Source organism: Procambarus clarkii, chromosome 24 (genome assembly GCF_040958095.1).
Source record: "Procambarus clarkii isolate CNS0578487 chromosome 24, FALCON_Pclarkii_2.0, whole genome shotgun sequence".
Classification (NCBI taxonomy): domain Eukaryota; kingdom Metazoa; phylum Arthropoda; class Malacostraca; order Decapoda; family Cambaridae; genus Procambarus; species Procambarus clarkii.
In genome coordinates this window covers 30777512-30789209 of record NC_091173.1, presented here as the reverse complement: position 1 = coordinate 30789209, position 11698 = coordinate 30777512, and the positions used below count along the sequence as shown (strand labels likewise).

Here is an 11698-nt window from a genome sequence, read left to right as displayed (position 1 = left end):
CCACCACACCAGCCAGCCAGCTAACCACTGGCCGCCACTCCCTCACCTCACTCGCCAACATTCTCCTCCCACCATATTGTTTTTGCTTTTATTTACTATATACAGACATTATATATAATGATCTGCATGTTTTGTTCACATAGCAAACCACTAAGCTGGTTTTTAAGTGCAGACAGCAACAGGTGGCCACACAAATTCGGCAGACGACGCTACAACCCTTCTACCCTAAACATTACTCCTCCCACAGCACAGCGCAAATTATCACAACAATCCTGCTATTATCAGGAGCCTGGTCATTTTTAACACAGTCAGGGGTCTTCTGTAATACTATCATCGCTAAATAATACCAGTTGCATATATTTGTTATATTTTTAGGTGATGCTGTGGTCACAAGCTGCACAGCAGTGCTGTGAGCTCATGCTGCGTGCATTAGCCTTGGTGGCTCACTCAGTACTGAGGCTTTTACACCCAGGAATGATGCCCACTATTTTTTTTTAATGGTCTCTTTGCAAGAGCCCTGAGGAAGCTGGTGTGTACTCCGTGTAGCCGCAGGCCATTAAAATCTTGCGCGGTACTCCAAAACGTCATATGAAAGGGGTGCGCACTTCGCATCTGTTACTCAACACGTCATATGAAGTGTTGAGGAGTTTGAGTTAATAATGACTAAATTAAAACATTTCTGCAATTATTTGTCGATGATACTGATACACAAGATCCAGACAGTGAAAAAGATCATATACCAGGTTCAGATATCAGTAACCCGGAGTATGGTGACAACGTTCCCAAACTATGACAGACAGAAACAGCACACCGCCATGGTTTTTGCCTCTATACATCATGCAATGGGACCACATGTTCTTTTAGAAAAGAATTTGAAAAATTATTCCTATTCAGGATTTAGTGAGCATGAATTGTGAATCAGGGGTTAAACAATGAGAGGCTGGGGAGGTTGCCAGGTCAGACCTGCAATTATGCAGTCAAACTTATACATCTGGAGGTCAGATGACATGATAAGTGTATTCATGTCATTAAGAATTAGGGGGCATTTGAATGGTTTTGGAAAAGTTGTTCAATGTCAACCAATATTTTTTGACTAGTTGTATATGAAAAGGGCTGCAATTGTTCCAAGTTTCAGTACTGCAGCCTAAATAGAAAAGGAGATATAATTGTTTTTTTCAACAAAAATTACACATTTTCAAGTGACTTCAAACCTTTCACCTTTTCAGATATAATCATTCTATGACACTTTTCTGACACATTAGCATATAATAAAGGATCTGAAGTTTGGGAGTTTCCAAAACATCTTTAGTTTTCCTAATACAAATAGTCAAAGTTCCCCCCTAAATTATGCAAATATGTCATGTTTATTGCTATTATAAAATCAATAAATGAACTTAGGAAAAAAGGCTTCCTTCAGATTTTAGAGACATAAACTTTACATTTAAGGTGTAGGTTTCATGTAAATTGAGTAAAAAAATGTAAGACTTAAAAGAACTTTTATGTTACTTGAAAATAAATAAGAAAATAATAAAGTCTGAGGTGCTGCTTCTGTGGCTGAGGTTGACATCAACCAATTTTCTCCAAAATTAACCACCCTTACAGATAGGCTTACGTGCAGTCAGGTGTATAAGTTTCATGCAAATCGTCTGATAAAAAAAAAATATCAATTTTTTTAACTTAATTTTTTTTTAATAAAACTAATTATATTTTTTTAATATATGCTATTGTGATAGCTGAGAGTCATAGACATGATTTCAGTGACACTTGTGTTTGATAATCGTTTTTGACCATTTTGGAATAATTTTGACACCTACTTCAATATTTTTTTCTCCCTTCCTATATTGTAGTTTCGTTCGCATTAGTGTTTTATTGTTAGTGTGAACGGTTTTTTGAGGGATATATTTTCCTTTCGGTAGACATCTTGCTCCCAATTGAGGCGCAGCTAATGGGAGGCGAGTACATTAGGGGAGGGAGAGACACCTCTCTTGTAGTTTAGGCTTTAGGGAATTGACATGTTTGTTAGAGGTGGAAGGAGTGAGAGTGAGGGAGAGAGAGAGAGAGAGAGAGAGGAGAGAGAGGCTTGAGGAGAGAGAGAGAGAGAGAGAGAAAGGAAGATGTCTCGCAAGATGTCTAAGCGGGGATGCGAGAGCGCCGCGCGTCCCGCCAGAGCATGCCGGGAGCCGCGGCTGCCAGCCTCGCCACATTCACATATATCCACAAAAAACTACCCACTTTTCCTCCCTCCTGCCGCCCTCCCGAGGCCCGCATTGCGATCTATGCCATTTTTGCAAGCTTTTTCACCCCCGTAGCCACCAAAATAGGGCGTAATAGGGGATGTTTGTATACGTACAGTGGTGACCTCTGGCGGCGACTGGGCAAACTATGATGCCATTATGGCCGATGTTTGGAATTGATCTGTGAAAGGGCGATTAGATTCCCGCGATTCTTGACACCTGTGCTTGCGTTATTGGCCGTAAATCGCCCCACCGCGACGAGGACGAGTGTCAGCCTGGCTCTGGGTAAGGTCTGTGGGGCGTAATGGGCGGCGTGGGCGGCGTGGCGGGCGTGAGATGGGGGGCCGAGGGGCTTTATTTACACACACCATGGAGTGCTGAGGGCTGGTGTCAGAGGGCTCATGGGCGTGGGTTGGGGGCCCCTGGCCGCCCACGGCACGCCCACGCCCACGCCCGTGACCCCAGGCACGCCCATGCACCCCCAGGGGCCGGCTGGAGGGGGTATTGATGGCTGTGTGTGTTCCCAAGGGGGTCCTCGCCCCCCCCCCCTGTGGCTCTTCCCCCCCCCCCTACCCCCAAGCTTGGGCTAGTTCCCTGCGGGTCTGTGGGGCTGCCAGTGGCACTGTCTGTGGGGGGGCTGCTAGTGGCACTGTCTGTGGGGGGGTGTTAAGCTGTGGCACTGTCTGTGGGAGGGTGTTAGGCTGTGGCACTGTCTGTGGGGGGGTTAGGCTGTGGCACTGTCTGTGGGGGTGTTAGGCTGTGGCACTATCTGTGGGGGGCCAGGATGTGTGGGGGTGCCAGGCTGTGGCACTGTCTGTGGGGGTGTTAGGCTGTGGCACTGTCTGTGGGGGGCCAGGCTGTGGCACTGTCTGTGGGGGGTTAGGCTGTGACACTGTCTGTGGGGGCCAGGCTGTGGCACTGTCTGTGGGGGTGTTAGGCTGTGGCACTGTCTGTGGGGGTGTTAGGCTGTGGCACTATCTGTGGGGGTGTTAGGCTGTGGCACTGTCTGTGGGGTGTTAGGCTGTGGCACTGTCTGTGGGGGTGTTAGGCTGTGGCACTGTCTGTGGGGGGTGTTAGGCTGTGGCATTATCTGTGGGGGGTGCCAGGCTGTGGCACTGTCTGTGGGGGTGTTAGGCTGTGGCACTGTCTGTGGGGGTGTTAGGCTGTGGCACTGTCTGTGGGGGGCCAGGCTGTGGCACTGTCTGTGGGGGGCCAGGCTGTGGCACTGTCTGTGGGGGGCCAGGCTGTGGCACTGTCTGTGGACGGGCCAGGCTGTGGCACTGTCTGTGGGGGGCCAGGCTGTGGCACTGTCTGTGGGAGGCCAGGCTGTGGCACTGTCTGTGGGGGGGCCAGGCTGTGGCACTGTCTGTGGGGGGCCAGGCTGTGGCACTGTCTGTGGGGGGCCAGGCTGTGGCACTGTCTGTGGGGGGCCAGGCTGTGGCACTGTCTGTGTGGGGCCAGGCTGTGGCACTGTCTGTGGGGGGCCAGGCTGTGGCACTGTCTGTGGGGGGGCCCAGGCTGTGGCACTGTCTGTGGGGGGCCAGGCTGTGGCACTGTCTGTGGGGGGCCAGGCTGTGGCACTGTCTGTGGGGGTGTTAGGCTGTGGCACTGTCTGTGGGGGTGTTAGGCTGTGGCACTGTCTGGGGGGGCCAGGCTGTGGCACTGTCTGTGGAGGGGCCAGGCTTTGGCACTGTGTGTGGGGGGACCAGGCTGTGGCACTGTCTGGGGGTGTGCCAGGCTGTGGCACTGGGTGTGGGGGTGCCAGGCTGTGGCACTTGTGTGGGGTGCCAGGCTGTGGCACTGTCTGGGGGTGCCAGGCTGTGGCACTGTCTGGGGGTGCCAGGCTGGGGCACTGTGGGGGGTGCCAGGTTGTGGTACTGTCTGTGGGGGTGCCAGGCTGTGGCACTGTCTGGGGGTGCCAGGCTGTGGCACTGTCTGGGGGTGCCAGGCTGTGGCACTGTCTGGGGGGCCAGGCTGTGGCACTGTCTAGGGGTGCACAAGGCTGTGGCACTGTGGGGGTGCCAGGCTGTGGCACTGGGGGTGCCAGGCTGTGGCACTGTCTGTGGGGGGCCAGGCTGTGGCACTGTCTGTGGGGGGCCAGGCTGGGGCACTGTCTGGGGGCCCAGGCTGTGGCACTGTCTGTGGGGGGCCAGGCTGTGGCACTGTCTGGGGGGGGCCAGGCTGTGGCACTGTCTGGGGGGTGCCAGGCTGTAGCACTGTCTGGGGGGTGCCAGGCTGTGGCACTGTTTGTGGGGGTGCCAGGCTGTGGCACTGTCTGTGGGGGGCCAAACTGTGGCACTGTGGGGTGCCAGGCTATGGCACTGTTTGTGGGGGTGCCAGGCTGTGGCACTGTGAGGGGGTGCCAGGCTGTGGCACTGTGTGGGGGGGTGCCAGGCACTAGTCTCCCCTGGCAGTCGTAAAGCCACAGCTGCGTCAGTACTCGAGGACCTTTAATCTATCAGTTTAGTATGAATAAACACCTTTGGTGACCTTTAGAAACACATTGTTAATTTTTTTTTAGAAACGCGTTAATCTTTGTGTATCTCAATCACTTGGGGTGGACGGTAGAGCAACGGTCTCGCGTCATGCAGGTCGGCGTTCAATCCCCGACCGTCCATACAAGTACTTGGGTACCATTCCTTCCCCCCGTCACATCCTAAATCCTTATCCTGACACCTTCCCAGTGCTATATAGCCGTAACCGCTTGGCGTTTTCCCCTGATAATTCCCTTCGTATTGTGTATCTCATCTGCAGGGAGGGGGGAGGGGTAATTTTGACAGGTTCGGTGATTGCAAGTTAAGACTGGTGGACTAGGGTTTGGCTTTACTGTATACACGTGAATTTTTCAGAGAAAAGTACTAAGCCATTATTGTGTAGCACTTGGACCATTAGGGAGGATTGACGATGGTTGACCGTTACTCGTTCCTGTAATAAACTCATTTTTCATTCTGTTGACAAGGTCAAGGGATTGGGCTCCTGTGGGTAGGGCTGCTATAAGCAGACAGTGCCGAGCCGGTATGTCTATATGGCATTTGTAAGGGATACGAGGCCAAGGAGCTGGGGTACGAGGCCAAGGAGCTGGGGTACGAGGCCAAGGAGCTGGGGTACGAGGCCAAGGAGCTGGGGTACGAGGCCAAGGAGCTGGGGTACGAGGCCAAGGAGCTGGGGTACGAGGCCAAGGAGCTGGGGTATGAGGCCAAGGAACTGGGGTACGAGGCCAAGGAACTGGGGTACGAGGCCAAGGAACTGGGGTACGAGGCCAAGGAGCTGGGGTACGAGGCCAAGGAGCTGGGGTACGAGGCCAAGGAGCTGGGGTACGAGGCCAAGGAGCTGGGATACGAGGACAGGGAGCTGGGATACGAGGCCAAGGAGCTGGAATATGAGGACAGGGAGCTGGGATACGAGGGCAAGGAGCTAGGACACGCGGGCAAGGAGCTGGGACACGAGGCCAAGGAGCTGGAATACGAGGCCTAGGATCTGGGATACGAGGAGGGAAGAAATGAGGCCCAGGTGTTGTTAGCTGGGGTACTGGCGATGTTTGGATGAGCGTGTGTGTGTCACAAGTTATACGTCTGTCCTGTGTGGTTTATTCTGATTTCTGAATGGTTGCCTGGCATCTGTTGGAGTTTGTACATTAGACCTGGAGTATCATAATTAATGATTGCCCAACCATATGATTTAATCTGGGATGTAAGAAGGCAAAGCATCTAAATACAAGGGCATGGAGAAACTATTTTATTTTTTATTATTTTTTTTCTATATGCAAGAGTTCTTACATTCTTGTACAGCCACTAGCACGCATAACATTTCGGGCAGGTCCTTAATCTTAATTTCCCCAGAATACGACCCGCCAAATCCTTTAACAACCAGGTACCCATTAACTATTTAGTGAACAGATACCAAAGTAAAGGATTGGCCCATTAACTATTGAGTGAACAGATACCAAAGTTAAGGATTGGCACCCAGTCAATCCTCCTTGGCCAGGATATGAATCCAGGTCAAAACGCTTGCAAAGCACAACTGCAGGAATAACAGAACTCCAGAAAGCAGATGTCTCCGTGGTGTAGTGGTAAGACACTCGCCTGGCGTTCCGCGAGCGCTATGTCATGGGTTCGTATCCTGGCCGGGGAGGATTTACTGGGCGCAATTCCTTAACTGTAGCCTCTGTTTAACTCAACAGTAAAATGTGTACTTGGTTGTAACAACGATTCTTCGCGGCGGGGATCGTATTCCAGGGACCTGCCCGAAACGCTACGCGTACTAGTCACTGTACAAGAATACAACGACAATTCCATATACAGTATCTCAAAAAAAAAATATATATATAGATACAAGAGGGCCAGGAATGAGTACCTCAGTGAAAGATTCAGAGACACAATATGAAAATGACAGTAAATAAAGCAAGGGCTCAGCCACGTGATGAAAACAACAGTGAAGGAACAGGGTAATGAAACCAGGAAAGGGGGAGGACAGGCTCGCCGAGAATGACAAGGAGATGTGTGAGGAACTCTTACAAGAGATTCCAGGTTGTCGCAATAAAGCAATTTGTTACTGAACTAATAGAGTGGGCATTAAACGAGGCACTGCTGTAGGAATTTGAGATTGCCAGTGGTGAGGTAAAGAAGCATTTGCTGGAAATAGACATGACAAAGGCTGCGGGTTCAGATCTCATCACGGGTGCTAAAAGAGGGAGCAAAAACACTAGACTTAATATCCATGGTGAACTATTATACTCCATGGTCACTAGGCTTTTGCCCCATGGTGACCTATTATACTCCATGGTGCATAATAGGTCATTGGTAACAGGAGAACTACCAAAATGGGGGAAAACGGCTAATGTAGTCCTGATATACAAGAAGGGAGAGAGAGACAGACGGCACTGAACAACAGGCCACTATCCCCAACTTGCATACCACGTGAGGAAAGAAAGAAAGTTCTTTCCTAAGGATATTGTGAGAAAACTAGTAGAACATCTGGAGAGAAAGAACTTTCTTAATACACCAGCAGCGTGAGTTCAGGGATGGGAAATCTCGTCTCACAGGTTTAGTAGAATTTTAAACCAGGTGACACAAATTATACGAGAGAGAGAAGGGTGGGGCACACTGCATATTTTTGGGATTGCCAGAAAGCCTTTAACACTACCCCATAGGGGGTCATTCATGCTAAATCATGACAAAAAGTGGATTTTTTCCACCCAACTATCTTGGATGTTCATGAAACTTGGTGGACTAGTGGAGAAAAGTAAAAAGTTATAAAGTAACTTGAATATGCAACATTTTAGCACTCGCTGATGCACAATATTCAGACAGTAAGGTTGCCAATGTGAAAACATAAACAACATTTTTACTTAAAAGCCCAACAAAAAACTAATTCTTTGCTTCTAACTAAGGTATAACCATTATGCTGGGCTTGTTTGGAAGCAAAGGAAACATTGTTTTCATTAAAAATAGTTTTACAATAAATATTACATTTTTAATTTCAAGATCACATGATGTTACCTTTGACCTTGAATTTATAAAAAAAAAATTATCTAATTTTTGGGTTCAGTTAAATGCATTTTCTCTGTATAAGTTTTATTATGGGATGGCTTTAGAAACAGGAGTAAAAATTCATAAAAATAACATGCGTCACATGCAGGAAAATATCTTGCGAAGCTCTCACAAATCTTGGGGAGCTTGGCTTGGCTTGGGGAGTAGAACTCCCAGAACCCCATCAACCAGGTATCAAGCAGGTACCTCGGTACTTGTTTATGGAATTTAGCATATTGGAGAATGAAATATGTCGTATACAGCTTTGAGGAAAACATACAATTATAACAAAATTGGTGCCTTCTCGCGTGCAGTGCGTCTTTCTGAGCTTGTAGTGTCCACAGCAGTTAACGTGTCGGTTTGCCCAGTTGCAGTATGTGGATCATCTTGAGTGAGAACTTGTGCACTCAGAATGTTGATTATGTGTGGTTAATGTGAGGATACACACATGATGGGGGATGGGCCATAGGGTTATCTTGAGATGATTTCGGGGCTTTAGTGTCCCTGCGGCCCGGTCCTCGACCAGGCCTCCACCCCCAGGAAGCAGCCCGTGATGGCTGACTAACACCCAGGTACCTATTTTACTGCTAGGTAACAGGGGCATAGGGTGAAAGAAACCCTGCCCATTGTTTCTCGCCGGCGCCTGGGATCGACCCCGGGACCACAGTATCACAAGTCCAGCGTGCTGTCCGCTCGGCTGACCGGCTCCCGGTCGGCCGAGGGGATGGGGATGTAGGAAACTGATCAAAATCTTCCAGTGATATTTTATTCACATTCCTGACACACACTAACCACCAGTCATCATTAGAGATGCAAGTCACAGCACTTTATTTCTTCCAAAGATAATGTTTCATGTGGGATACTCCGCATGACTGGTCGTTTCTGTAGAAAATCTCCTCGTTATTAAGTCATTGCTTGTTCCTGGCATGAAAGCAGGAAATGTTTTGAGTTCCAGGTAGTGGCTAAGCTTCAGGGGCCAGATTCACGAAAGCACTTACGAACCTGTACATCTTTTCTCAATCTTTGGCGGCTTTGTTTACAATTATTAAACAGTTAAAAATGAGCTCCGAAGCACCAAGAGGCTGTTTATAACAATAACAACAGTTGATTGGGGAGTTTTCATGCTTGTAAACTGTTTAATAAATGTAACCAAAGGTGTCAAAGATTGAGGAAAGATATACATGTTCGTAAGTACTTGCGTAACTGCGTTGTTAGCAACAGGAGCTAAAAAAAAATTAATATAAAAGTTGAAATTTAGTCCAACTCTGAACAAACGAACCATCATCCACTCGTCAGTTTTCGTGTTGGCTTCGTTAACTGTGCATATAATTTGATCATAAATTAGGAGCACGGTGTGAAACAACTGGAGCAAATTAAAAAAACAACAACTAAATTTAGCTCAAAAAAGAGCTAAATTGGTAATCCTGCTGAGAGGCAGACAGACAGACACTATCAGACTTAAAGACAGACACTATCAGACACTATCAGAACTTGCCTGGTGCATGTATGGGGCAATAAGTAATTACGTAAGTATAGAGCTACGCTCGTGGTGTCCCGTCTTCCCAGTACTCTTAGTCGTATAACGCTTTAAAAACAGTGAATGTGTTGGGGGAACTGATTTTAATAACAAGAGAGAGGCCATAAGGCATATACTAATTATTTACAAATAAATAATATAAATCCAAGGTAGGGTATATCCAGGGTGGACCAGGATATACGGTACCTTGTTTCAATTGGTTAGGAACCATTCCTTGCCTCCCTCCTATCCTTGTCCTCATATTCCTTCCAAGTGGTACATAGTTGTACTGGCTTAGCAATTTCCCTGATAAATTTCCTTACACAGCGCCTACCGAGATGTGTAGGCCTTGATGCCTTTCTTTATTCCTCGTGTGATTAAACCCTGTACAAACTAGACATGTTTTCATGTACCTGTACAGTGATTATAAAATTTTGTTTAGGTATTGAACACGTTGAGTTTTTTTTTTAATTTCTCGTGCATAAAATGTGTATATAAATGTATTATTCTTATTTACATGTTCTGTACTTTTTTTCAGGTGGAACAGTCATAACCAACACAACTCTGCTAACACCTGGTATATGGATCCGCACAAGACGGGAGGCGGCATGAATCAACAACCGCCACCTGCACACAACATGCCAGGTCCCCCACAACATCCAGCTGCTCAGCACCCCCCGGCCATGGGACAGACCATGCCTCCACGACAAATGCAAACAGGTTACCCCATGCAGCCTAGACCGGCCCACACAGGAGCCCCGGGGTCAATGGCGTCAAAACCTCCTCCTGGCACTCCGGGCCACATGACGCCCAAGGCACAGAATCAACCAGGAACTATAAACCCGAAGCCCATAGTTCCCACTACCACGAATGTCCAACAGGTCCAGCCAAAATTGCAGACTCCAGTACTTTCTGTAGCCCAACTTAAGCCAAATTTACCAGTCAGCACAACGGCAAATATGGCACCGATGCCAAAGCCTACTCCTGCTCTTGTTCCAGCTACATCCATACCTGCCATTCTTAAGCCTACACCACCATTAATGCAGCAGCAGCAACACCCACAGCTGCAGCAACAACACCAACAGCAGCAGCAGCAGCAACAGCAGCAACAACACCAGCAACAACAGCCTCAGCATCAGCAGCAGCAACAGGTGCAGCTGCAGCAGGTGCAGCAACAGCAGCAAGCACAACCACCTAAACCAGCTGTACTTGTCCAGCCACAGCAGCAGCAGCAGCCCCAACAGCAGCAGCAACCCCAGCATCAGCTGCCACAGCAACAACAGCAAGCACAACAGCAGCAGCAGCATCAACAGCCACCTAAGCCAGCTGTACCTCTTCAACAGCCACAGCATCAACAGCCACCAAAGCTTGCTGTGCCAGTACAACACCAACAGCACCCACAGCCTCTAAAGCCTGCTGCGCCTCAAAACTCGGCAATCCCACCAAAGTCACTCATGCCATCCGTCTCAATAACGCCTAGCCTCCCTAAGCCCTCTCAACCCTCTCCAGCTGCAGTACCATCTGGCAACCAACCTAAGCCTTTCCAAGCCCAGTCTACATCGCCTACCAAACCAGTACCAGCAGCTGTGCCTATCCCTGCTACGGTGACTCCCGTTACTACTAAACTTGGCCAGGCGTCTGGTCCACCCACAGGTCCACCACAAAGTCCGAAATCCTTTGCTTCGATCACGCCTGCACCCGTAGCCAGTCAGAGCTTACCACCAAGACCCACTAATCCAATGCCAGTACCTGTACAAAAGCCTCCCCAGCCTACTCAGCCGGCTAAACAGCCACCACCCGCATCGAGTGCACCCGTAGCAGTCACCTCTCCCACCAAACCACCGCCCACCAACACACCAGCTGTAACACCCTCGCCTCAAACTAAACCAACGCTCTCGGAAATATTTCAACAGAAGACGGCCCCTATAGAAATTCCTCCACACAAAGCCGTGGAAACCACAAAGCCATCTGTAGATGCAACTGTAAAGACTCAAACTATTCCAAGTGTCAATGGAGTACCAGTTTCTAAGTCGCCTGTAAAGCCTGTTACTCCGCTGCTGCCATCAAAGCCTGCTGAAGCTCCATCCACTGAAACTAAGCCATCTTTGCCTCCTACCGTGTCACTGCCAAAGCCAGCCACTCCCGTTAGCAAGCCTAAAGTAGACATACCACTTTCTCAGCCCAAAAAAGAAATTGTTAAACTGAGTCCAAGCGCGAAGGTGCCTATTGAAAATTCAACAACAGATGCGAAGACTGTTAACCATGCCGACCCAAAGACTGAGGATTTACTCGAGACGCCGAAGAAAACACGAACATCCAGAGTAGGTTGCTTATGGCGTTTTGTCTGCAATTTGTCCTAATTGATTTCTTAATCATATGTGATCCAATGACACATTTCACTGGCCATTTTAATGTGGATA

At 48.7% G+C, this 11698-nt stretch overlaps 1 protein-coding gene across 6 annotated transcripts in view; it reads left to right on the top strand.

Annotated features, from left to right (window-relative positions):
- Window positions 1-2296: 2296 nt before the first annotated feature.
- The window catches only part of LOC123770471 (uncharacterized), a 34850-nt gene continuing 25448 nt past the window's right edge, over window positions 2297-11698 (top strand). For 2 of the 6 annotated variants that reach the window (XM_069330769.1, XM_069330770.1), the window contains exons 1-2: window positions 2297-2519; window positions 9817-11599. In XM_069330769.1, coding sequence (XP_069186870.1) covers window positions 9860-11599 — 1740 coding nt within the window. In that variant the 5' untranslated portion in view covers window positions 2297-2519; window positions 9817-9859. The remainder of the gene's footprint in view (window positions 2520-9816; window positions 11600-11698) is intronic. The other 4 variants (XM_069330766.1, XM_069330765.1, XM_069330768.1 and 1 more) reach the window with 4 other exon arrangements.